The 25,797-nt window shown below is 44.0% G+C and overlaps 1 protein-coding gene across 3 annotated transcripts in view; it reads left to right on the forward strand.

The window, feature by feature from the left end:
• Positions 1 to 25,797, forward strand: part of AP3B1 (adaptor related protein complex 3 subunit beta 1) — a 1,440,584-nt gene that overhangs the window by 152,082 nt on the left and 1,262,705 nt on the right. For all 3 annotated transcript variants that reach the window (XM_069223388.1, XM_069223395.1, XM_069223382.1), the window contains exon 3: positions 22,716 to 22,790. In XM_069223388.1, coding sequence (XP_069079489.1) covers positions 22,716 to 22,790 — 75 coding nt within the window. The remainder of the gene's footprint in view (positions 1 to 22,715; positions 22,791 to 25,797) is intronic.

Genomic DNA, 25,797 nt, shown 5'->3' on the forward strand with positions numbered 1-25,797 from the left:
GCGAGGCCTGTCGTGCGTTCCGGTCCCGAAAAACACTCCGAGACCGTCGAGCCAGAAGACTTCAGATGGCGTCTGCGCCGACAGCCCACCAAGAGTTCGAGGAACAAGAAGAGGAAGGAACCTTTTCGATCCACGAATCGGACTCCGAAGGATTCGACGATACACAAACCGTGAGTAAGACGTCGAAAACCACTCAGAAGAAGATTTACAAGGCCCAGGGGACGCCACTGCCACCAGGCCATGGCTCGACCCATAAATTCGGTGACCGACCGTCGGCACCGAAAAAGGCCCAAACAGTGCCGAGATCGTCCGACTCCGGTCGAGGCACCGGCACGCAGCCTTCTCGGGACCGAGAAAGTGCTGGAGACGAGCATCGACACCGAGATACCGGTGTAGACACGGCTCGACGCCGAGACAGCGGCACCGAAGAAGATCGACGCCGAGAGGTTTCGGCCCCGAAAAAGAAAAAAGTCACCTTGGAGCCGAAAAAAGATGCAGACAGGGTTTCGGTGCCAAAACAGACTGCAACCGACCCAGTTTCAGGCTCTTATACAGAAGAGCAATCGCTAACCTCCCAAATGCGAAAGCATAGGTTTGAGGAAGAGCTACAATCAACTGATGTAGACCATACGCAAAAGCGTATTTTCATACAGGAGGGGACAGGAAAAATAAGCACCCTTCCCCCTATTAGAAGAAAGAGAAGATTGGAGTTCCAAACTGAACAAACACCACAAACAAAGGTGGTGAAAAAGGTTACTCCACCACCCTCTCCTCCACCTGTAATTAACGTCTCACCAGCACAAACTCCATCACATTCCCCAGCTCACACCACCATGAGCCAGGGTGACCAAGATCAGGACGCATGGGACTTATACGACGCCCCAGTGTCAGATAACAGCCCGGAGGCATACCCTACGAAGCCATCTCCACCAGAGGACAGCACTGCGTATTCTCAAGTGGTGGCTAGAGCAGCACAATTTCACAATGTAAGCCTCCACTCAGAACAGGTCGAGGATGACTTTTTATTCAACACCCTCTCCTCCACCCACAGCTCCTACCAAAGCCTGCCTATGCTCCCTGGTATGCTCCGGCACGCAAAAGAAATCTTTAAGGAGCCGGTCAAAAGTAGGGCAATCACACCAAGAGTGGAAAAAAAGTATAAGGTGCCTCCTACAGACCCGGTTTTCATCACTACACAGCTGCCACCAGACTCTGTCGTTGTAGGAGCAGCTAGGAAAAGGGCCAACTCCCACACATCTGGAGATGCACCACCCCCAGATAAAGAAAGCCGCAAGTTCGATGCAGCTGGTAAGAGAGTCGCAGCACAAGCTGCAAACCAGTGGCGCATCGCTAACTCTCAGGCACTACTTGCGCGCTATGACAGAGCCCATTGGGATGAGATGCAACATCTCATTGAACATCTGCCCAAGGACCTACAAAAGAGGGCAAAACAAGTGGTTGAGGAGGGACAGAACATTTCAAACAACCAAATACGCTCCTCCATGGACGCTGCAGATACAGCTGCACGGACAATTAATACATCTGTAACTATCAGAAGGCATGCATGGCTACGAACGTCTGGATTTAAACCAGAGATTCAGCAAGCAGTTCTCAATATGCCTTTTAACGAAAAAGAACTGTTCGGTCCAGAAGTGGACACAGCGATTGAGAAACTCAAAAAGGACACGGACACTGCTAAAGCCATGGGCGCACTCTACTCCCCGCAGAGCAGAGGGAATTACAGCACATTCCGTAAAACACCCTTTAGAGGGGGGTTTCGGGGTCAGGGCACACAAGCCAGCACCTCACAGGCAACACCGTCCAGTTACCAGGGACAGTACAGAGGAAGTTTTCGGGGACAATATAGAGGAGGGCAATTCCCTAGGAATAGGGGAAAATTTCAAAGCCCCAAAACCCCTACTACTAAGCAGTGACTCACATGTCACTCACCCCCTCCACACAACACCAGTGGGGGGAAGAATAGGTCATTATTACAAAGCATGGGAGGAAATCACTACAGACACTTGGGTTCTAGCAATTATCCAACATGGTTATTGCATAGAATTTCTACAATTCCCTCCAAACATACCACCAAAAGCAAAAAATTTGACAAAACATCATTCCAATCTCCTGGAGATAGAAGTGCAGGCACTATTGCAGAAGAATGCAATCGAATTAGTACCAAACACACAAATAAACACAGGAGTTTACTCACTGTACTTTCTGATACCAAAGAAGGACAAAACGCTGAGACCAATCCTAGACCTCAGAATAGTAAACACATTCATCAAATCAGACCACTTTCACATGGTCACACTACAAGAAGTGTTACCATTGCTAAAACTACACGACTACATGACAACTTTAGACCTCAAAGACGCGTATTTCCATATACCAATACACCCATCGCACAGGAAATACCTAAGGTTTGTATTCAAAGGAATACATTACCAATTCAAGGTATTGCCTTTCGGATTAACAACCGCACCAAGAGTCTTTACCAAATGTCTAGCAGTAGTCGCTGCACACATCAGAAGGCAGCAAATACATGTGTCCCAGACGACTGGCTAATCAAGGCCCATTCGTTAATAGAGTGCTCAAACCACACAAATCAGATCATACAAACCCTCTTCAAACTAGGGTTCACCGTCAACTTCACGAAATCCACCATTCTGCCGTGCAAGGTACAACAATACCTAGGAGCCATAATAGACTCAACAAAAGGAGTAGCCACTCCAAGTCCCCAAAGAATCCAAAATTTCAACAACATCATACAACGCATGTATCCAACACAAAAGATACAAGCAAAGATGATATTACAACTCCTAGGCATGATGTCTTCATGCATAGCCATTGTCCCAAATGCAAGACTGCACATGAGGCCCTTACAGCAGTGCCTAGCATCACAGTGGTCAAAAGCACAGGTCATCTTCTAGATCTGGTGTTAATAGACCGCCAAACTTACCTCTCGCTTCTATGGTGGAACAACATAAATTTAAACAAAGGGCGGCCTTTCCAAGACCCAGTGCCACAATACGTAATAACAACAGATGCTTCCATGACAGGGTGGGGAGCACACCTCGATCAACACAGCATACAAGGACAATGGAACGTACATCAAACAAAACTGCATATAAATCACCTAGAACTGCTAGCAGTTTTTCAAGCACTAAAAGCTTTCCAACCAATAATAGTTCACAAATACATTCTCGTCAAAACAGACAACATGACAACAATGTATTATCTAAACAAACAAGGGGGGACACACTCCACGCAGTTAAGCCTGCTAGCACAAAAAATTTGGCGTTGGGCAATTCACAACCAAATTCGCCTAATAGCACAATTTATACCAGGGATTCAGAATCAACTCGCAGACAATCTCTCTCGAGATCACCAACAGGTCCACGAATGGGAAATTCACCCCCAAATTCTGAACACCTATTTCAAACTCTGGGGAACACCTCAAATAGACTTGTTTGCGACGAAGGAGAACGCAAAATGCCAAAACTTCGCATCCAGATACCCACACAAGCAGTCCCAAGGCAATGCCCTATGGATGAACTGGTCAGGGATATTTGCTTACGCTTTTCCTCCTCTCCCTCTCCTTCCTTATCTGGTAAACAAACTCAGTCAAAACAAACTCAAACTCATATTAATAGCACCAACTTGGGCAAGGCAACCCTGGTACACAACGCTGCTAGACCTATCAGTAGTACCCCACATCAAATTGCCCAACAGGCCAGATCTATTGACACAACACAACCAAAAGATCAGACACCCAGATCCAGCATCGCTGAATCTAGCAATTTGGCTCCTGAAATCCTAGAATTCGGGCACTTACAACTTACCCAAGAATGTATGGAAGTCATAAAGCAAGCCAGAAGGCCATCCACCAGGCACTGCTATGCAAGTAAATGGAAGAGGTTTGTTTGCTACTGCCATATTAATCAAATCCAACCATTACACACGACTCCAAAACATGTAGTGGGTTACTTGCTTCACTTACAAAAATCTAACCTGGCTTTCTCTTCCATTAAAATACACCTTGCAGCAATATCTGCATACCTGCAGACTACCTATTCAACTTCCCTATATAGGATACCAGTCATTAAAGCATTCATGGAGGGCCTTAAGAGAATTATACCACCAAGAACACCACCTGTTCCTTCATGGAACCTAAATGTTGTCCTAACTAGACTTATGGGTCCACCTTTTGAACCCATGCACTCCTGCAAAATACAGTTCCTAACCTGGAAGGTTGCATTTCTCATCGCCATTACTTCCCTAAGAAGAGTAAGCGAGATTCAGGCATTTACAATACAAGAACCTTTTATACAACTACACAAGAATAAGGTCGTCCTAAGGACTAATCCAAAATTTTTACCAAAGGTTATTTCACCGTTCCATCTAAATCAAACAGTGGAACTTCCAGTGTTCTTTCCACAGCCAGATACCGTAGCTGAGAGGGCACTACATACATTAGATGTCAAAAGAGCATTAATGTATTACATTGACAGAACAAAGAACATCAGAAAGACTAAACAACTATTTATTGCATTTCAAAAACCTCATGCAGGAAACCCAATATCAAAACAAGGTATAGCCAGATGGATAGTTAAATGCATCCAAATCTGCTACCTTAAAGCTAAACGACAGCTGCCCATTACCACAAGGGCACACTCAACCAGAAAGAAAGGTGCTACCATGGCCTTTCTAGGAAACATCCCAATGCAAGAAATATGTAAGGCAGCCACATGGTCTACGCCTCACACATTCACCAAGCACTACTGTGTAGACGTGCTATCCGCACAACAAGCCACAGTAGGTCAAGCCGTATTAAGAACATTGTTTCAGACTACTTCCACTCCTACTGGCTGAGCCACCGCTTTTGGGGAGATAACTGCTTACTAGTCTATGCAAAACATGCGTATCTACAGCGACAGATGCCATCGAACTGAAAATGTCACTTACCCAGTGTACATCTGTTCGTGGCATCAGTCGCTGTAGATTCGCATGTGCCCACCCGCCTCCCCGGGAGCCTGTAGTAGTTCGGAAGTTACCTTCAACTATTTGTATATATATCATTTCAACCTTAAATAAGTACATACTTAGTCACTCCATTGCATGGGCACTATTACTACAATTCAACTCCTACCTCACCCTCTGCGGGGGAAAAACAATCGAAGATGGAGTCGACGCCCATGCGCAATGGAGACAAAAGGAGGAGTCACTCGGTCCCGTGACTCGAAAGACTTCTTCGAAGAAAAACAACTTGTAACACTCCGGCCCAACACCAGATGGCGAGCTATGCAAAACATGCGAATCTACAGCGACTGATGCCACTAACAGATGTACACTGGGTAAGTGACATTTTCATTTAAGCCTGCCAGTGCAGCCTAGCTGTGCATCTTCTAAACAGCAAATTTACCATTGAAAATAAAATGTTTGCCAGGTCCAAACTTAAATTTAAATACTTGTAAGTCACCCCTAGGGTAGGCCCTATGTGCCCATAGGATACGGTGCATGGTATTTAATAAGTAGTACATGTGTATTTAAGTTTTACATGATCTGGCAGTGAAAAAGTCTCTTAAGTTAAGGCTGCCTCTCCCATAGAAAAGCTCTGGGTTCGGACACGTCTTCCTTGCCATATGATTGTTATAAACTATGGCTTTCTGTGTCTGGTCCTTTTGTTTGTCATAAGCTGGATATTCCACCTAACATGTTCATTTTGAAACCGAAATATTGTCTATCTTAGCAATTTCTCGAAGCGGGTACATCTGTAAGTAGACATGTCTGAATAATCATTTCATTTGAAAATGTACAATTAGGGTAGAATTATTATCTTTACATGACTAGCTCGTATGAATCATTGAATGCATCTTTGACTTAACAGCTTTAGTTTTGAAGCATTTGCATGTACATTGTTTTGAATTTGTGTTGGAATCTTCTTCTTCAAATGCAACTGATCTCATGCAATTTGTTGTAATGGTCCTAATTACTGCCACTCTCTCCTGATGGGCATAACTCCCGCGGGAAATGTAATCAAAGTGAAAGCTTCTGGTGGTGGAAGTAGATTTTGCGACAGTTGTTTCTATTGAAGTACGTGACATATACTTGTGCTTATGGGTAACTAATGGTCCCGAATGGTATTTATTTCTATTTATTTGTATGTCAAGATACTATTTATTTTTGTACCTATGAAAGCCCCTCTGCCATTATTTCGGTCCCATAATTTCACGTTTAATAATCTTGTTTTTTTTTTCTTTATAATTTTTCTTTATTTTATTAAAGGTAAAAACAGTACAAATATATATAGTGAATATTTTCAAAATTTTTCCTTTTTCACATTAAATATTTCTGTAATGGGTACATACAGGAATGCAATCTAACGACAATTTCTAGCCCAGTAAGTGTGACATCATAAGCACATTCGGGATGGTAGTCTTGCAGCAAAGGAGCGATGAATAGGGGTGTCTTATGGGTTAAGAGTGGTGGAAGATAAAGAGAAAAGGGGGAGAAAGGGGGGGATTAGGAGGGTTAGGGGAGGGAGGGGGGTTGCTGAATGTGAGGACTATTGGATGTATAGGGGAGGGGGGTTTATTGTCCCCGTGTCAGCCGTTATGCTCCTTCCGTCGTGGCTCTCCCTCGAGGACGATCGGTTTTAAGGTTTGAGCCCCCTTTTTTTTTTTGATATAGGATGACATGAGGGTAAGGGTTCCTGCCTCTATTGGGGATTGGTGCTGAGAAGAGACTGCATAGGAGAGGGGGTGGTGAGGCCGTCCGTAGCGGATTGTTCATTATTACAAAGTCTTATTTTGAGTTGTACGTTCTTCTTGCGTATTTTGGTATCCTGGAATAGGTTATATGGGGGGACTGGGAGAAGATGTTTGCTTGTTCAATCCTTAGTCTAATGTAGTTATCTAAGTGGGACAACTGGGAAGTGAAAAAAGAGAGGAGAGAGAGTGGGGTGAACAGTCATATAGGAGAGGGGAAGAATAGAGGAGGGAGGTGTGAGGAAGTAAACGATATGGGTTATAAGGGGGATCATTATTTCTCTCAAACCTTTGGTCATTGGCCCTCCGCCAGCTGTTTTATGACTTTGTCAAAAATGGATGCCAGACTTCCTCAAATTGTTCTGTTTGGTCCTGTAAGTTATAGATCACTCGTTCATGGGTGGCTGTTTGATACATGGCAGTCATCCATTCTGTCGGCATGGGGGCAGTGCTAGCCCTCCAGTGCCGGCGTACACATATTTTGGCCGTGGCAAATGCAGTGTGTAGTAACCTTTTTTGGGCACGTGTTAGGGAGGGGAATAGGCGTATGTCATGTAGGAGAATAAGTGATGGAGGAGTCGGGTTTGGGATCTGGATAATATCCAGCAGGGTATGACGTACTGCATCCCATAAGGGGTGAATCGTCGGACAGTGACATAGGATGTGGAGTAAGTCGCAATGGGGTTCTATACATCTCCAGCACTTTGCATGTGTTAGCAATCCAGCCCTAAAAAGTTTGACGGGGGTCCAGTACCAATCTTGTAGAAATTTAAATAGGCAGAATTTTAGTCGGGCTTCGCGTACTCCCCTATCAAGGGCTTCTAGTATGTCTGACCATTCTTCTTCTGTGTAGGTTAACCCAAGTCTATCCTGCCATTTTAACCGTAAACGTTCAAGGAGGGGTTGCGAGTAGAGATGATTTGTTAGTTCGGCGTAAAGGCCCGCCATAACGCCTTTGTGCCGGCCCCATTTCTGAAGGTAAGTAACAATGGGTGAGGTTTTACACGTCCATGGGGGAGCCCCTAGTGAGCTGAGCATACAATGTTTGAGCTGCAGGTATCTCCATTCTTGGTTACTATGGATGCCGAACTCTTCCTGGAGAGAGGCGAAAGTTGGTAAGTTATTTCCGTCTATTATATGGGATATGTTATGGATTCCTGCCTCAGTCCATTGGGGCCTAGAGAGGGTTCTCCCTCCTATTTTTGTTTTTATTCCCCGCTATAGGGGCCTGGGCGTGTAGAGAGGGATGTATGTCCATCAGGCGATGGGCTCTGCGCCATGCTGTGTCGGTTGCTTTGAGGATGGGGTTAGGCAGGGAGGGATGGTCGGTGTATACCCCTCCCATCGTGTGCTGCCCTCTTAGGAGTCTCTCTGTGACCACCCATTGTGGTGGATCCGGCGTATCTGGGAGAGTGTATGCTAACTGTGAAAGTTGTAAAGCTAGTGAGTATTGTTCTATTGAGGGTAGGCCTAAACCTCCATAGGGACGTCGGGCTAGGATAGTTGCCGGCTTCAGTCTCGGGCGGAGGGAGCCCCACGCAAAGGCCCTCATAGATGCGTCAATCGAACAAAGTATCGGGAGGGGTACCTGTAGGGGGAGCATGCCCAAGACTTATGTAAAGCGTGGTAAAGTAGTCATTCTAACTGCTTGAGTCCTTCCCCACATTGACAGACCCAGTAGTGACCATTTAGCAAAATCCAGTTTCATTTTTGATATAAGGGGATCTAGGTTATCTCTAACTATATGTTCCAGGCCTCTGTTGATATACGTTCCTAGGTATTTAAGGTGAGTCGGCGTCCATTGGAATGGCAGACCATGCACTGCTGCTCTCGTTGTCATGCGGGATAGAGGCAGTGCTTCACTTTTGTCCCAGTTTACCCGGTATCCAGATATAGGCGCAAATTCCTCTATGGTGGAAAGCAGTGTGGGTAAGGATGTTTCTAGGTCAGTCAGGGTTAGTAGGATGTCGTCTGCGTAGAGATAGATTTTAGATAAGCCCCCGGTTATTTGGATACCTTTTATCTTTTGGGAGTTCCGTATAGTAGCTTCCAAGGGTTCCATGGCAAGTAGGAATAGGAGTGGTGACGGGGCAGCCCTGACGAGTGCCTCTTCCAATGGGGAAGGGGTCTGATAAGAAACCTCCACAATTAACCTGTGCTGAAGGGTGGTCATATAATAAGCGGACTTTAAAGATGAATTGTTCTCCTAGGCCAAAGTGTTTCATGGTGGCGAATAAATAGGGCCATTCGATGCGGTCGAATGCTTTCTCTGCGTCTAGGGATAATGCAAGGGCTTCGTTGGGCATATTTAGAGCTTTCAGTAGTGTATGATAGAGAGTGCGCATGTGGTTTCTGGAGGAGCGGCCGGGTACAAATCCCACTTGGGTGTTATGGATCAAAGATGGTATCACTTTACTCAGATGTGCTGCTAGAATGCTAGCTAGGAGTTTGACGTCTCCATTCAAGAGGGAGATGGGGCGATAGCTGCCACAGAGAAGGGGGTCTTTCCCTGGTTTAGGTAGAACGACAATTGTGGCCCTGTTGGATAAGGCTCCTAGGGAGCCTTACTGGCATGCTTTGGTTAGTGCTCCATGGACTGCGTTGATTGCCTCTTCTCCGGCCCACTTATAGAATTCTGCAGGGAATCCGTCCTCTCCTGGAGATTTATGATAGGGGAGGTTTGTTACAACTTGTGTTATCTCCTCTCTGCTTATATCACCGTCTAAGAGGGTTCTGCCTGCTTCCGACAAGCGGGGTAGATTGGCCGTCCTAAGAAATGTCTCTATCTGTGTCTGATCGGACGACGTTTCCGGCGTGTAAAGGTGCCGGTAGTATTTAGCAAATTCGTTCACGATATCTTGTGGGCGAGTTAGCACTGCCCCCGATGGGGATGTTATGGCCGAAATGGCGGAAGCTGCCTCTCTTTGTCGGAGCTGGGCCGCTAGGAGGCGTCCTGCTTTCTCTCCTTGTTCGTAATGACGGTCTCGCAGTTTTTGTAGTGCAAATTCTGCCTGGGACGTGAAGAATTCATTGTGTGCTATTCTGGCTTGTTCTAAGGAGCGGCGTAGTCTAGGGGACGGTTGGGTAGTGTACTGTTTAGTGAGATTCTGGATTGTGGTCTCCAGGATGGTTTGACGGGCAATTCTGTCCTTGTTGGCCAATGCTGCGTCTCACATCATATTGCCTCTCAGTGTCGCCTTTGCAGCTGCCCATAAGATCCTTTTGGAGGTCACTGTATCTTTGTTCTCTGTCATATATGTAGATACGTGTGCTCTTAATTGTTCCTTCCCTTGAGGGGAGCGATATCTGCGCACGGCCAGGCGCCACGGTTTTCGGCCCGGAGGGGACAAGCCTATCTGAATCAGAGTTAGTACTGGGGAGTGGTCTGAAAGGCCACTGTCTAAAATACTGGAATCCAGCACTCCGGGGCTTACAGTGTGTGACACCAGAAAATAGTCCAGGCGTGATTGGGTGCTGTGGACGGCCGATAAAAAAGTGTATTCCTTGTCTTTCGGGTGTTGTATTCTCCAACAGTCCACTAAGCCGACATCCGTCGTTATATCCCTCAGAAGAGCTCTATCATGGTTGTTGCCTATATCACCTGTCTGTCCAGTATTGCGTCTTGGGCTAGGTTCCAGTCTCCCCCGATTATATACCGGGCTGTCCGGATTTCTGTCAAGATGCAATTTAGTTGTAGGAAGAATGTGCGTTTTGAACCGGTTGGTGCATAGACGGAGCCCACGCATAAGAAAGTGTTCCCTATTTTTAGTTTAACGAATGTGTATCTTCCTTCTGTATCGCTCCATGTTTTAATGATTGTAATCGGGAGAGATTTTCGTATTAATATCGCCACCCCGCACTTGCGAGGTGTACTGCTCCTAGGTTCTTGGTTCGCCTGGCAGCAGCTATGAACGACCCTCCCTACCCAGTCCCGTTTAAGCTTGTCGGATTCTAAAGTATCAAGGTGGGTCTCCTGTTTTAAGGCAATGTCTGTTTTTTTGGATTGAAGGTAAGATAATATTTTTTTGCGTTTAACATAGCTTGTCATGCCATGTACATTCCATGAGAGGATACGTAGTGGCCGTATCCCTTGGAGAGTTCTTCTCGACATCTTTGAACAGGTGTACCGGGTCACGCTTGTTTCAGTGTCAACCCTAGCAGGGGAGGGGTGGGGGAGGGAGTGTCACCTAACTCTTTTGTTCAAATAAGAGTTGTGTTTGTTATGATACAATGGGTTATGGGAGGAGGGGGTGCAGCTGGCGGGGGTCGGAAGTTCACTCCATGGAAGAGAAAATGAGAGAAAAGGTAGAGGTTGGAGATGGGGGGGGAAGAGGCGAAATATGTAGGAGAAGAGGGGGGAAAGGCTGGAGGACCTGCCTCCTTAGCTAGTTCTGTAGACGGCGGGTCCGGTTCCTCTCGGGGCTCACGTGTCGACGGGATTGTCCCTATCGGGGGGGGCGTAGGGGAGCGCCGGGAGGGGAAGGGCAGTTGACAGTCGGTTATCCGCATGTTAACGACAATGAGGTGCGTAGGGATCTTAGCTGTGTATTGAGGGTCAGTGAGCAAGTCTAACGCATGTTGCCGTTGGGTTGTGATGGTTGTCATGTTATGTTTGATCGTTTATATGACTAGGATATGTGGTATTGGGGGTAGGGAGGGTGGAAGGGTAGTTAGCTATCTTGTGGCTAGGTAGTATTGCCGTAGGTTACGGTTATCTGTTTGTGAGAGGTGGCAGCCGGCTGGAGGGGAGGAGGAAGGGATGGTCGGGAAAAGTTTGTACAGGGTGGGGCTTGGTGCATATTACATGATTTCTGGTGTTTCTGGAAATAGGGGGAGGTGAGGGTGTACATGAATGGTGTAATGGGGGGGGGGTGAGAGGTCCTGCGGTGGTATTGTCAGACGAGGATAGGGTTTACAGAGAGGAGAGGGTATTCAATTAGGAAGATTGGGGCGGGGAGGGAGTGGGAGGGAGTGGGAGCAGCAAGGGGGGGGCGGGCGGAGTTATATAGCGATAGTACCTTTGTGGATAGAGGTGCAGAGTTTCAGGTACACAGTATACCCCGGGTCCCTCTCCCTCGCCCCAACATCACATTTTTATCTGTTTCAACATTTTTATAACCTATTGATTCTTATTAACATTACACATCCTTGTGGCTGGTATTACTTTGTTATGTTATGAGCTGTGGATCTGGGTATCGGTCTATGTGTCGTGCGGTGGGCAGTGAATGCAGCATAGTTCTGTGGCGTGCGAGAGCATTGTGTGGCCTGCCTCCTTGCCGATGTCCTGTCAGGTATTATTACTTCATAATACTGTTATGGGGTGTATGATAAACGGGTGCCGACCGTTTAGTAGTGTGGTGCTTATTGTCCTTATAGTCGTCCTTTCTAGAAGGAGTTCGCAGGCGTTCGTGGTGAATGATCTGTGAGCGATTGAGTACATCCCGGATGGAGGGTATGTACCTTATATGTGTTGCGATACCTTGATGCATGGGGTCCCGTGTAGTTGTACTATGCTATTTTGCTTTTTTTTTTGTGTGGGTTTGGTGTGTGGTGCTAACAGGTCTATTGATATTCAATGGGTCGTATTATGTTACATGTGTCTCGAGGGATAAATTAGAATATCCTTTTATATCCCAGTTGCGGTCCTGTAGGTCCTGGTCTAGGCTCTTATGGAGTCCGGGAGAAGGGGAGGGAGTCTAGTCCTTACGTAGGTATGTGTGTTCTGTCATACACCCAGGGCGAGTAACAGTTTTTACCCATTGTAAGACCTTATACCGGGTTACAGTGTATGTGTGCTTTTGGAATGTCAAGTGTAGACGACTATATTAACGATCATAAGCAATTATAAACAATTATAAAGAAGGCAACCATTTGTATGAACTAATTGGGTACTCATCCGTCTCCAAGTTCAAGATCTTCTACGATTGTCTTGGTTTAGGCAAATGTCTTTTTTGTGTGTGGAATCATGTCTTCTTCTCAGGGGGGCATAGCCGTTGGTTTCAATGGAGAGCGAGATTTGTCCCTTTCGACAGCTGGGTGTGAGTTACCACTGCGTGCAATACTTGGCCTCTGTCATCATGAGATCTGACCATTCTCTCTATGTCTCTGCCTCTTTGTCCGACTCCAGTGTCACATTGGGCTGTGTCCGTCTTTTCCTGTCCTGGGGGTAGGTTTCCTTCATTGTCGCCTCCGTTGTCATGTGAGCCGCTTGTGCTGGTAGAGTCCATTGATTGGGGTTGAAAGGAGTCTAGGAATAGTTGCAGTTCTTCGGGGTTGTAGAAATCCTTAGACACTCCGTTTTTAGTGACCCACATTCTTGCGGGATCGAAGAGGCCGTATTTTATCTCCAATTGGCGATGTCGGGGTCGTAGAGCTAGGAAGGCATTTCTGCGGTCATTTGTTTCCTTAGAGTAGTCGGCGGTTATGCGGATGTCATACTGATCCAGTTGGAAGGGTCCGTGTTTGCGTGCCGCTTGAAGTATTTGACGAGTCTGGTTGTGCCGTAGTAAGCACGCAATGATTGGTCGAGGTCTTGAGGAGTTGCCGGGGCGCTTTGGTCCCACTCGGTGCGCCCGTTGGAATTCTATCGGTGGGTCAAAGTCCAATGAGGTCAGTTTTGGAAGGATAGATCTCAGGAAGGATTGCACGTCCACGCCTTCTTCATTTTCCGGTATCCCATGTAGACGTATGTTATCTCTCCGGCTCCTATCTTCCATGTCCGTTAGCTTACTCCTCAGATAGAGGAGGTCTTGGTCTCGGTCCCGAGACATGGTGGTCTGTGCCTCTACGAATCCCATGCGTTGTTCCAGTCCAGTCACTCTGGATTGGAAGCCTGCAATTTCAGCTCGCATGGATTTAGTCTCTAGCGTTAGTGAAGTTATAGAGGCGTCCATCCCCTCTATGCGGCGACTGACAGTGGTGATTTCCTGTAATATCCTATCCATTGTTGTGGAGTGGCTCTTTTCTGCCATTGTGGTGCGGTATATGTGCTTGTCGTCGCCTCTCTGCTCCTCGTCTGTCTCTCTGCCCCTTTTTTTCTCCACTTTACACTTTCCTTTCGTTTCCACAGTGCCCCCTCTTTTTGTCTCTCCACCTCATCCTGTTCGTCCCCATTTATTCCCCTCTAGCGTCTCCTCTGTCCTCTCTTATTCCTTCAATGATTATGGGGGGAAGAGGAGAGGTAATTGCGCTTAATATCTCTGTGGGGGGGGGGGAGGTGTTCCGATCTTCCGGTGGTTTTCAGTTTATGGAGAGCGGGGGGAAGGGTGATGGGAGATCGTACCTCCGTCTCCGTTGGTTTGCACTTTTTCAGTCGTCCCGGCTCTTCTGCAGGACTGTCGTGTAGAATGCGAGTCTTTGACGCCTCTGCGGATCTCCTCGGGAGATCTAAGTATCTCGTGTAGACTACTCCTCACGGTCCCGTGGCTCGTCAGTCTGTTCCACGGCCGCACCATGTGCGGCTCTCCTTTTACGCGGCTCCGCCCCTCCAGCCAGGCCCTCTCCGTCGGGAAGGAAGGGACTTGGGCAGGTCGCGAGATCTTGGCTCCCCGGTCGCCCTCACGGTGTCTTCAGGCTTCAGACCGGGGCACAACGGTTGTCGGAGCGGGTGTCGCCGTGCACAGTATGTTTTCTTGCCATCTCAGTGCCCCCGCCGCCCCCGTGTTCGCCGCAACGTGGAGCTCTCGTATTAGGCGGCCAACTTTCTTCGTGGCCCGGCCACGCCCCCCAATGATCTTGTTTTTTAAATAAACGTGTTCTTCCTTTTCACCTGAGTTCAGCATTTTAGACCTGCAGCAGCTGAGATGCGTGGAATATGTTTTCGCAGGCATAGCCATTGGCACCGGCTTTTTTTTTATATAAATCTGTGCTGTTTGAGAGATGGTTTGCTTATTCACTATCAATTTGTGACAGAGACGGTCTCCTACAGAGCCGTGTATCCCCTTCTTTCAGTAAGTTTCCCTTGGAGCCTGAGGCCCGCTACTTTCAGTCTGGCTCAAGTACTGCAGAGCAGCATATACTTTTCGTTTATTTTCTAGTCTGTCTCTTTTAGAGAGATCTTACTTTATGTATTACTGGGGTTCTATACGCTTGCAGCACACACCTTAGCTAAAACAAAGGGGTGCAACTTCCATGTATGTAATTGCAACAGCTACCTTATAATTGGATACATATGTATATATTTTTTACATTCTCTCTCCTTTTTTTCTGGCTCTACGTGAGTACCTTGCAGATTGACTGCTGAGGCCATGAAGTTTTTAGACAGCCCATCAGCCATATCTCTAATATTTTCTTCCAAATGTCTGACATTCAGTGCACCCTGATGCTGTGTAGCCAGGTAACTGTGAACTAAAAATACTTTTTATGGAAGACCCATTGAGCCCTTGGGACAACCTTGTTATTGAACTGTCCATTTGAATTCTTAGTACTCGTAGCCTCTCACTTCCCTAGTGCCACACTAAACGTCATAGACTTAAATAATCTTTAACCAGCTTGAAGCATTAGCAGCACCTATTTGGTACTGTCCAGCCCTTACATGTAAATGTTCAAGAACATAAATTAGTTAATTCACTGTTAGTGTCATACTGCAAGATGACTGGTGTTACTTGCATATTGTAACGTGAATACTAGTTACTCCTACTCATTAAGTCTTTGACTGATAGAAGCACTTCTCCATCAGCCCGACCTGCTCCATCAACACAACCTCACTCTCGCCCGCCCACAAACATGTTTTGTAGCACCTTGTTTACACGAAAACATTATTTTGTACCATTTCTACATCTGTAACTTTGTGGTGCCATCACTTATATTACAACATCCATTGTGTACAGTGGCACTTTTAATTTTTTATCACAACTTTGTTGGTTTTTTCAGGGTACCGATTGGTATGTTACAAATGGAAACCTTGTGTTCTGTTATTTTAGCAAAAATTAGTAAATTAATGCAAATCACATCTCTTAACATTCTTGATTGTATATTCTAAATAAAATAAAGAGTAGCCGACCTAGCGTAATGTTTCATACTATTAGTAAAGACATGAGAGGTCTCAAGGCCAGGATATCTATATTTTCACATTTTCTTTGGTCACAGTTATTGTATGTTTGAAAGATCGTGGCTGCTTGTGTCATTTAATTACCTCTCACATGTAAAACCACCCCTTAATCGTGCTTTCATTGTTTGGGGCTTTCCATTTGAATAGTTCTTCCAATTGGAGGCAATGTAAAATCATCTAGATATGAAATCAGTAGCGTTTCACTACACCCCTGCGATTTGCATAGCTTTGTACTAGGAGCAGAATATATAATATTTGTTCAAAATGCTTTCTTGAATGGTGCCACCTTTACCATACTCTCAAGTTTTCAGTTTTCCAAGCTTATAAATCAATAGTCGATCTCTCTTCTTAGGTGATAACATTTTGGACACGGATACACTGAGAAGTTAAGTTCTCCTCTAACTTTTCTAAGGATTTATTATTTTTTTGTGAGCTTTTATATGTTGTAGTTCAATTGTGCTGGATTTGAGTTTCAAACTGCAGATTTGTTTTTCTTTAGACAGTCTCAAAAAGGTAGAAGTATGTAAAATGCATTTTTCACTAATCTTCATCCTAGGCAACCCGTGTTTAGCATTTTGTTCAAAATGATGCCTAAATAGGTGACACATTGATTCCCCAGAAGTATGGTCTTGGAATACTGTTTCACTCATCTGCTATTGGCTTTAAGTCCTGTTGGTGTGAGTTGATAGTTCTCAAGCCATTTTTACTGGCAAATGGTCTGACAATATGCTGGTATCTATTGTGGTGTCAACAACCAAGAAGGATAATCTTCTATTGAGATGAAAATGGTCTATTCAGTGTGACTTATGTAGACGTTGGTGAAGAACACATAGTCCCTTTCTCCCTCATGTTGGGCTCTCTGTATGTAACTTGATCCAACAAAAGAGTCAAGAGGGGAAACGAATTGGGACACCCCTACTCAACTTGAAACAACACATGAAGTTCCAGCCAGATAGCTGCTGATACATATTTATATTCGCATTGGGAGTCCAATGTTATCCCACTAATAGTTTTAGGAACTGCTTCCATGGAAAACAGAAACAGCAGTAGTCTTTAGAACACCTGCTCCATCAGTTCTGAGTAAATAGAGGAGACACTTCACAGGGTCGGTCTATAATAAGTGTCTTATTGGCAGGTTGTCCCTTATTGACTTTGGGTGGAAAGATGTGTAACAAAGCAACAAGTTCTTATCCATTGGTGTTGCAATGAACTGCCCTTCCAGAGAAGCAATTTTTCTCCTGGAGTAACCCAGGCTTATAGCCACCAGATGTCAGGACATTGCAATTATACAGTCATTTCAGAACGTAAATAAAATACTGCTTTTCAGATACCACCTTCTCCAGATTGACATGAATTGCTTGCAACCCAAACCAAAGGATGGACTCTGAGACAGTTTTTAGTAATAGCGTTGACACTTCTGATTATTCTCGGGGTGTATCTCTACCTAGTGCATATAATGAATGCGTATGGGAGACTGTTGTTGCTCCCTCCTCCTAAGCTGTTAATGTGTCAGAAGATACCCAGCTGTGCATTCAGTCTATAGTTCTGCATGTAGAACTGATGAATGTCCTGTGATACCTTTACTAAACCTCATTCATTCTCTACCCTTTACCATTTACTTGTCTTATCATCTGGTTGCACCAAACCTTTTGTCTATTGTAAAGCACTTTGACACTTTATAAGAACTGCTAATTCATTTGTACCATAGCCAGTACACTCTTTGCCAGCCTCCAGTCTCAGACTGGGAAGGTAGCACCTCCTATGCTGCCATTGCACCACTGCACTTATTTAGCCGCTCAGGGAGGTAGCAAGAAACTGGTACTTTGCTGGATCCAAGCTTCGACTTCTCATCATTGCTGAGACCTCACCAAAAGCCTCGCTCCAACTCTTTCAACCAGTTCAGACTCCATGTGAGAGCCTAGGCCGTTCAGGCGCTGCCTTACCCATACAGGCCTTGAATGCTACTTGCTCAATAGGGTGAGGGTAAGAGGACACCAACCGCCAATGAGGTAGTGCTCTTAGCGACGAAATATGTAAGTTTAACTTGAATCAAAGTCTTCTCTGGTTTATTTCTTTTGGTCGTGCTATATTTTGGTGATTCATGGCTCAACGGGTACTTTATTACCCCGATGTGTGCCTTAAACCCGGAGCTTAGCAGAGGAACATCTTGACTGGTGTCTCTTCTGGTCACACCACAGTGTGATTAATTTCTAGACGCTTTTGGTGCAGACATTGTTTTTCTTTTTTTTTTTTTTTAGCTAATTCACACCCAGGTTCCTGGAAATGCAGGATTGTCCTATTTTATTGAATGTCACCTCTTGGACATTAGATGCAGTGTTGATTCTGAAAGGTTAGTCATGTGTCAATGTCTTGTTTGAACTGGATGAGTGCCACCAACAGGTGGCTCTTCCAACTTGTCGGATAATTATCGGAGTTCCTCAGATATGGATAAAATGCCCTCAGCCATGATTTTCAGAATGGGCCCTAAAGAATGACCAAGACTAGTCTGTTTGTTTCTGTTTGTAGGACCTACAGCAGTGGGGCAAATAAGTGTGTATTTCCATGCCGGTACTGATGCTTCAGCCTGAAGGTTCACTGCGCTCTGATGCCCACTGTTTGTCAACAGCATGACAAGCACGGCCACAGTCAGGTGGTTTCTTAAGCACTGTTGCACCACCGAGTCTCATGATGAGTATGAGTTCTTATAAAAGAGTGAGTAGAACACTAGGTTGTAGACTATCTTTCTTGTTTCTTGTCCAGACATGGTCCGCTCATAGCTGACGGCATTTTGCCAATCAGGCTCTTAGCAGGACAGGGAGCTAAGTGGCCAGTCATGCGAGCTGTTCTTCATAGTGCTTGACAGCAGACTTCCATTAACACACCTGTACTCCTGTCACGGTGATGCTGCTCCACTTGCTCAATCTCCACAGAAGGAGAACCCCGACCCTTGGGTACCGGAGCTGCAGTACTTGGAAGGTATTCCTCGTCCTGCTGAGCAGGAGCTCCAGCATGCCATCGTCTGGAAGACCCAGCAGTTACATGATCATGGGAACATCTACAGTCCAAATAATGTAACTTATTCCTTGAAAGCTCACAGAAAAACGTAAATAAAACACATCTGCTGCTTCCAAGAACGCACGTTTCACCTCCATTCACTGTAATTTAATGAATAATCAATCAGGGCCTACTTGACAAAATACAAAACAAACAGGATATACGTAGGGGTGTTCAAAATGTGATAGTTATCTTTCGCTTAATTACTCTGAAGTTCGTAAAAACTACGTATAATTACATCAACTGCAAATCTGTCGTTTAGTGCTATGTTTTAGCACAAAATGCATCCTCCCGTCAGTTTTTGATGAAAGGACACATTTTTAGCAAAAAATAAAACAGCACAAAAAAACAGTTGCTGCCTTAACCGTGCATGTTCTGGTTTTTCGAGTTGTCCCTATGCTGTAATTTTCCATTAATGGCGGCTTACTTATGCAACATGGGATAATGTTGTAATTTTGTGATTTTCTCCTGACAGGTGACCAATTTTATACGAATTATATTGGCGTACTTTATATTTCGCTCAGGCTTGGATAATTGCCACTGGGGTAGCCACTTAATCGTTTAAGAAGTGAAAAGAGATGTGCATAGGATATTCTAAGACTGGGTGGCAGCGTATTAGCTGTCTAGAGAGTATGATCTTTTGATAGTTCATTTTCATGGGTTTGTGGAAAATGTGGTTTATGTTGAGGTTTCGTTTTTTCATAATCCTCCCTTCTGGCCCTACCATAGAATTACTGCCTGAATTTCATCCTCTGCTAGATTTCCCATCCCTCTCACTAACTCCTCGGTATTTCCGTCTGTACATTTAGGGCACTTAAATGAACAGTACATTTTAATCGATACAGTTTCATAATGTATTGAATACTGCGTTGTTTAAATGTTTTGCACAAGTGTAGCACAACGTGCAGGTGTTCGTGGACAGGATACAAAATAGTTCAGTATGTTAATGAGCCTAGAGAGATAGAAAGAATGGACTAATCCGATTTCTATCAACAGATGTGTGCACTTGCCACCTAAATGTAAAGGTGGGATTTGACTATGCCAAGTAACCAACAGATTGTGTACTCCTTTGCACGGAATACAATAATCAATGCCTGCAACTGCATTAATCGTAGGGTATTGTTGCCAATTTATCTCTGGTTTCAAGGATAAGGTGGCTGTTTTGAGTATACAAGTATTTTTTTTTTTTTTTTTTTTTTTACAGTTTTACTTATAGGGAGGACTTGCTTGGCCTTTCATGACTTGCATTTGTTTTTGTAAATGACATTTGTGGCACTTTGCCAGCATGCAAAGAAGTGAAAGTGTTCCTAAGGAGTTATGTATATCCTTTGGAACCTAGGTCTGATTTTTTTGCTTTTTCTTAACCCTTACACCCTCCCTGACCGCTACCCCCTTTAAATCTGCGATCCACTTACATAAACAAAATCGAGCAAACAACTATTTTTAATAATGTGCATTACCCTTCAAAGCTGGCACCAAAAAAAAGGAGGCATGCACAACAGGCATAATCTTTTTTCCCTTATGAGCAATCAGGGTAGCCCTGGTATAAAAGGATTCGACGTATTCAAATGTTTAGCCAAAAACCTACACACATAACCTACCCAAAATAACCAGAAATGGTAATTTAGATACTTTCCCTTCTTCCAGTACCTGAACAATTACGCTGCTGCAAGAGCAATTGAGTGGTTGAGGAGTACGTTCTTTAGAGAGGTTTTGACTTTTGAATGATTCTTAAATATTTATTTTGATATTTTTTTGCTTCCTTCCATAACAGTTTAATTTAATCACTACAAAGGAATATATGCGAGAGGGAACTCTCAATAGAGAGGTAATCCCAAAAAGAGGCAATTTTACATTGAAATGAAGGCTTAAATGTGTATTTCTATACATTTACCTTGACAATATAATGGAAATCTACACTTTTTTAATGTTATGATTGAACACTTTGTATTGTGCTGTGCTATGTGATTGTGGTCATTTGAATTAACTTCCTTGAGTGGGTTACTGCACTCAGTGGCACAGGGGGATAGGGGCATGGGTCGCTTACAATCTTCTTCGGAACTCAGCTTTTCAGATGTTTTTAGTTTTCCGTATTTGACGTTATTGAAATTACTTCTGAATTCTCTGCCCCACGCACACGCTTCGTAGCGCTGTCATGTGCTTTCTCATTATTTTGGTTTGTTTCCTTCTAGTTTGTTTGATCAAAAGCAGGTTAGTGACAGGAACTTTACAGTCCAGGTGGTAGCTGTGAAAATCAGAAGAGAGCTGCACTCTAGTTAACTTCTTGGAGACTTCTGTCTCTTCTTTGCAGACAGCCATTACGGGCAAAAGGGGCCCAAAATGGATACAAAAAAGGGTGTGGGTGGGAGGGATTTGAAGTGCCTTTTCCACCACCCTTCGTCCCTAGACACCCTAACCTCCTTATAGTCCCTAAAGTGTGCTGCTTATCTTACCTGTGTCAGGGATACCTACCTTGCCTGCAAAGTGGGCTGGAGTTGTAATTTAGTTGTTGCACACAAGCAGAAACCAGAGGGAAAGAGTATGTTAAGTGCCTGAAATGCTGTATCCCTGCCAAGAAAACTCTGACTCCCCAGCTCAGGCTAAGTGATGTCCTCATTATAGCAATGTCTTATACTTGGCCCTTCTATTCCAGATACAGTGCGACCACCTTACGTCAACCTCGTTTGTCCTTTTTGGTCTCTTCCATTGTCTTCAAAGGGAAGCTTTAGCCAAGCAAAGGATATCAAATAGCCCAAATTACATATACCCGCATCCAAGCAAGGTTAACACCTTTTGGCCCTTCCTCAGCATGGGCCTCTTGTCGCAGCTTGATGCTGTAGTGATTTTCGGTAGATTGTGATGGCAAGGGACATTAGCCTGGTGAAGCAGTATCATTGCATGTTCTCCAAAATTGATCTAGGACTAGGTCCTCTGCAGTACTCTGGGATATGTCTTCCGATTAGGGTTCTGAGGGATTTTTGGAGTAAACTACTGCCCTGCTCCTGTTTGCACACCTGTGTGTGGGGCGAGTGGCAGCTGGTTATTATACCTGAACTTCATCCACCTCACCTTCTTTCCCACCCTTGAGAGGTCTGTCCCAAATACAAGTGTCATTCGACCTGGTAAGCTCCCCATCTGCTAGTTGATACAAGGTGCTCAAATATGTTCACATGATATACCGGTCAGTGCCATGTTCCCTGGTCTTCTCACATGACAGTCGGTGCTACCATGAGCCCAGGAATCCTAAGATACACATGTCAGTCATTGAAATATTTTCTCCATTCTGCGCTAATAGAACCAAGGCTTGCCATACAAGTAAGCCATCGATAACCATATCACAGATGCTCGCTGTATCTCTCTCTCTTGCCCTTTTTTGGTCTTTCCACTTATTTGACCAAAAGCAAAATGTGCATGTCGACCACGTGAATGCCTGTCTTATTCCTTTGTGTAAGCTGTTACCACGGTGTATCTTCAAGAATGGAGGATAGTATGAGAGTGTGAAGAACAAACCTGTGTGGGTGGTTGGAGAGTTTGCACTGGACACTCTCCACGACATTGTAGTTGAAGCTCAGGCAGGCCTGCAAGAATGCCCACTTAAAAAAACAAAACGCTGTAGCTTTGAAAAGCCATGTAGCAGTTTCATAAAGTTGATTGTATAAGAGAACCATATGCCTAAAGTATGTTTCAGTTAACGTGCAGGTGAATTTTCCAAGCTCAAAGTATTATTTTTAGCAAAACACTTTTGAAGAATACTGTATATTTCTAACTTGTTGAAGTTATTTGAAGTCAATGTGTTTAATAATTCATTTCTGAACAAAGTTTTGCTTACCTTCTTTCAGATGATTTCGAGGGGAAAAAATGCTTCTGAATTATTTCCTGCTGTTGTGAAGAACGTGGCCAGCAAAAATATTGAAGTACGAAACATTCATTTCAAAACGAAACCGTTTTCTGGATAATGTGGACATATTCCCATTATTACTGCTAATTGATTCAATTTACATTCTTTCTATTTATTTCAAATTACAGTGCCCCACTATGTTGGTTAATCATTTTTTTAAGCTTTGCCTTTATTAGTAAATATAGTGCTTATCTGCAGTCTGTACGAGTTTGAACTTTGAACAATACTAAAGTGCACCTTTTGTGTTGAAATTAAATGTTCATTTATTAGAATAATAAAAATACAGCTCCGTTGCCTGCAGCAGTGTTATACCTGCCATTTAAGTACGTGTGACATTTACAGCTACGTGCCTGGTCCCAACATTAACTAACACATATTGGCAGTAGGACCTGTGAAAGAAGGGAAATGGAGAAGCTTCTACAGCCCTTACCTATCAATTAATTCTGTCAGATTGTTTAGTTCGACAGGTCAGAGGCAAAGGAGAGGGAGTGGACAGATTCTCCTTCTGTGGTTGTAGTTATCTCTGCTTCTGCATACCAGTGACAGTGTGAAATGTGATGGAAGTAAGGGGACCACATCCTCTCTTTCCCACAGCACACATTCATTCTCATTCTGTTTCTTTTTTCACACCTTTGCACATTGCCACATACAGAGAGAGAGGCTAGGTATGGATTAAGGCATAAAATGTAAATGGCAGCAGGCCCACAGTAGTGTTTATATCTCCCTGCTACTCTGGTGTCTTTAAAGAACCTCTCCATTTTGCAGTGTTCTAAATCCGCCATTCTTAAATTGTGGTCCAGGGACCCCTGGGGGTATGCAACACCTTTTCAGGGTGTCTGCAAAATCAAATAATACCAACATACTAACAAACTGTGCTTAAATAAAGAAACAAAATGTAAAGCTGAAAACTTTAAAACGTTCTGGAAATGTGAAGAAATTTAAAATTGGAGGCTAAAAATTAAGTTGGTTTCCTCAGATTGACTCGTGGCAGCAGTGTAAATACAACAAACAGGATATAGCATGGATGATGGGTGGCCTCAATTGAATTTAGACAAGACCCAAATTTCCTATTAAAATGGAAATTATTTTTTTAAAAATATTTGTTTGTGATCTTAATAAAGTAGTTCATAATTTGCGTATTTGTTTAAATAAATGACTGGTTCTGTAGTTTTGTGTATTGTGTTGAGGTTCAACTCATTGAAATTGCTTAAGCTGTGGTGCTCTGCTTCCATTAATGAATGTGAGGCTCACCGGACTTCAATAATAATTTAGTGAAGGTTCCTGGATTCTAACAATGATTGTGGGGGTCCACAGAAGTCAAAAGGTTAAGAACCACTGTCCAAAATGAACAATCAAACGTCTTGTATACACAAGCAAGGCAGACAATAGTTGGAGAAACAAAATAATTGCTTGTTTCTGTCTACAATAGTGGATTATGTAAGGAGCTTGGTTCAGTCAAGCTCATTGAACCAAGGGGTCTCAAACCTTCTTTGTAGTAAAAGCTACTTATGTTGATGAAAATCATACATAGCTACGAATATTATTAGAATTTTAATACTGACCACATCAGACAAGTTTACATGTATGTTTTAAATATAAACTTTTCAGTTTTGTAGGCTGGGCTACACACAGGAGAGCTACTTATGTGTAGCTCGAGAGCCACTAGTGTCTCACAAGCTACTCGTTGGAGACCGCTTTAGAGTTTGTGCGGCAGGAACACTGTATAGATTAGCAGAACTACTGTCCACCAGATATGCGGTTCCCCAGCCTATTTTAATGTTAAGGGAACCATTGGGTTTATGATAACTGAACTTCAGCTGGCTCTGCCTTCGGAAGCCCTTAACCTGATGTCCTCTTCTCCCCAGAGGCACTTGGTCCCAGTGGCAGTAGCCCCGCCCTCTATATGGTAGGACTGCTATAATGAATTTTCCCTTCCCAGCTCAGTCATGCAAGGCTTAAACAAGTAGGGACTATGAGCAATGGCCCTCACACACGAATCAAACTCCATGGGCCTAGGCCATTGAATTTCTGCAACAGACTTTCTAAGCAGTTTATTTTACAAAATGCTGAGTGGGCCAAGAAACGTGGAGCACACTTGGCATTAATTTATGCTGTTGACGGATACACTGAAGGCCAGGGTGGCGGAGATCTTGAAATACGGTGGGCCTCTCTCAAAAACATGAAGGCCCTAAGTGTTCTTGAAATCTAAGCTTCTTTTTCATTTCAGGATTTTTTTTTATTGATTTAAAAATAAAAAAAAACAGGGTTTGAAAAAGTCAAGCAATACTGACTTTGATGTTACATGGTATCCTCTGATAGTATCAAACAGGATATCGTAAAGACGATGGATTGCCTTAATTGAAGCTAGAAAAGATAAAACATTCCAAATGAAATTGTGATGTTTATGAATTAAATAAATATTTCGGCATTAGTGTATTGTTTTGTGGTTAAAATAATTGAAATTGCATAGGCCAAGGTCCCCGGTTTCCAGTGGTGTCTCAGTGGCAGGTCCTTGTACTTCAATAATTATTCAGAAGGGGTTCCCTGGATTCCAGTAATGATTATATAGGTGTCTGCAAAAGTCAAAACTGGTTTAAATGATCCCTTAAACAGCCTACCAACTATTATTCTTGCATTATCTTTATCCAGCTCTGTACACTTAGTCCTAAAAGATCATCGACCTTATTGGCTCCACTTTTGCATATGTTTGGCTCCAGTTTTGCATGCATTTGATTCTTATAGGCTTATAGTTTTATGTTGATGTAGGAAGGATTTTGCAGATCAGCTTTCAGACCAAAGGCCTGATTTAGAGTTTGCTGGATGGGTTACTCTGCCGCAGGCATGACGGATACCCTATCCTCTGTATTACGGTCCCCACAGGATATAATGGGATCATAATACGAACAACAGGAAATACATCACGTTCGCGATGGAGTAACCCCATCTGCCAAACTCTAAATCAGGCCCTAAGTTTTCTCTCACTCAGCTGTATACTCTTTGGGCCTGATTCACACAGGTAAACT

Source organism: Pleurodeles waltl, chromosome 1_1 (genome assembly GCF_031143425.1).
Source record: "Pleurodeles waltl isolate 20211129_DDA chromosome 1_1, aPleWal1.hap1.20221129, whole genome shotgun sequence".
In the NCBI taxonomy this organism is placed as follows: domain Eukaryota; kingdom Metazoa; phylum Chordata; class Amphibia; order Caudata; family Salamandridae; genus Pleurodeles; species Pleurodeles waltl.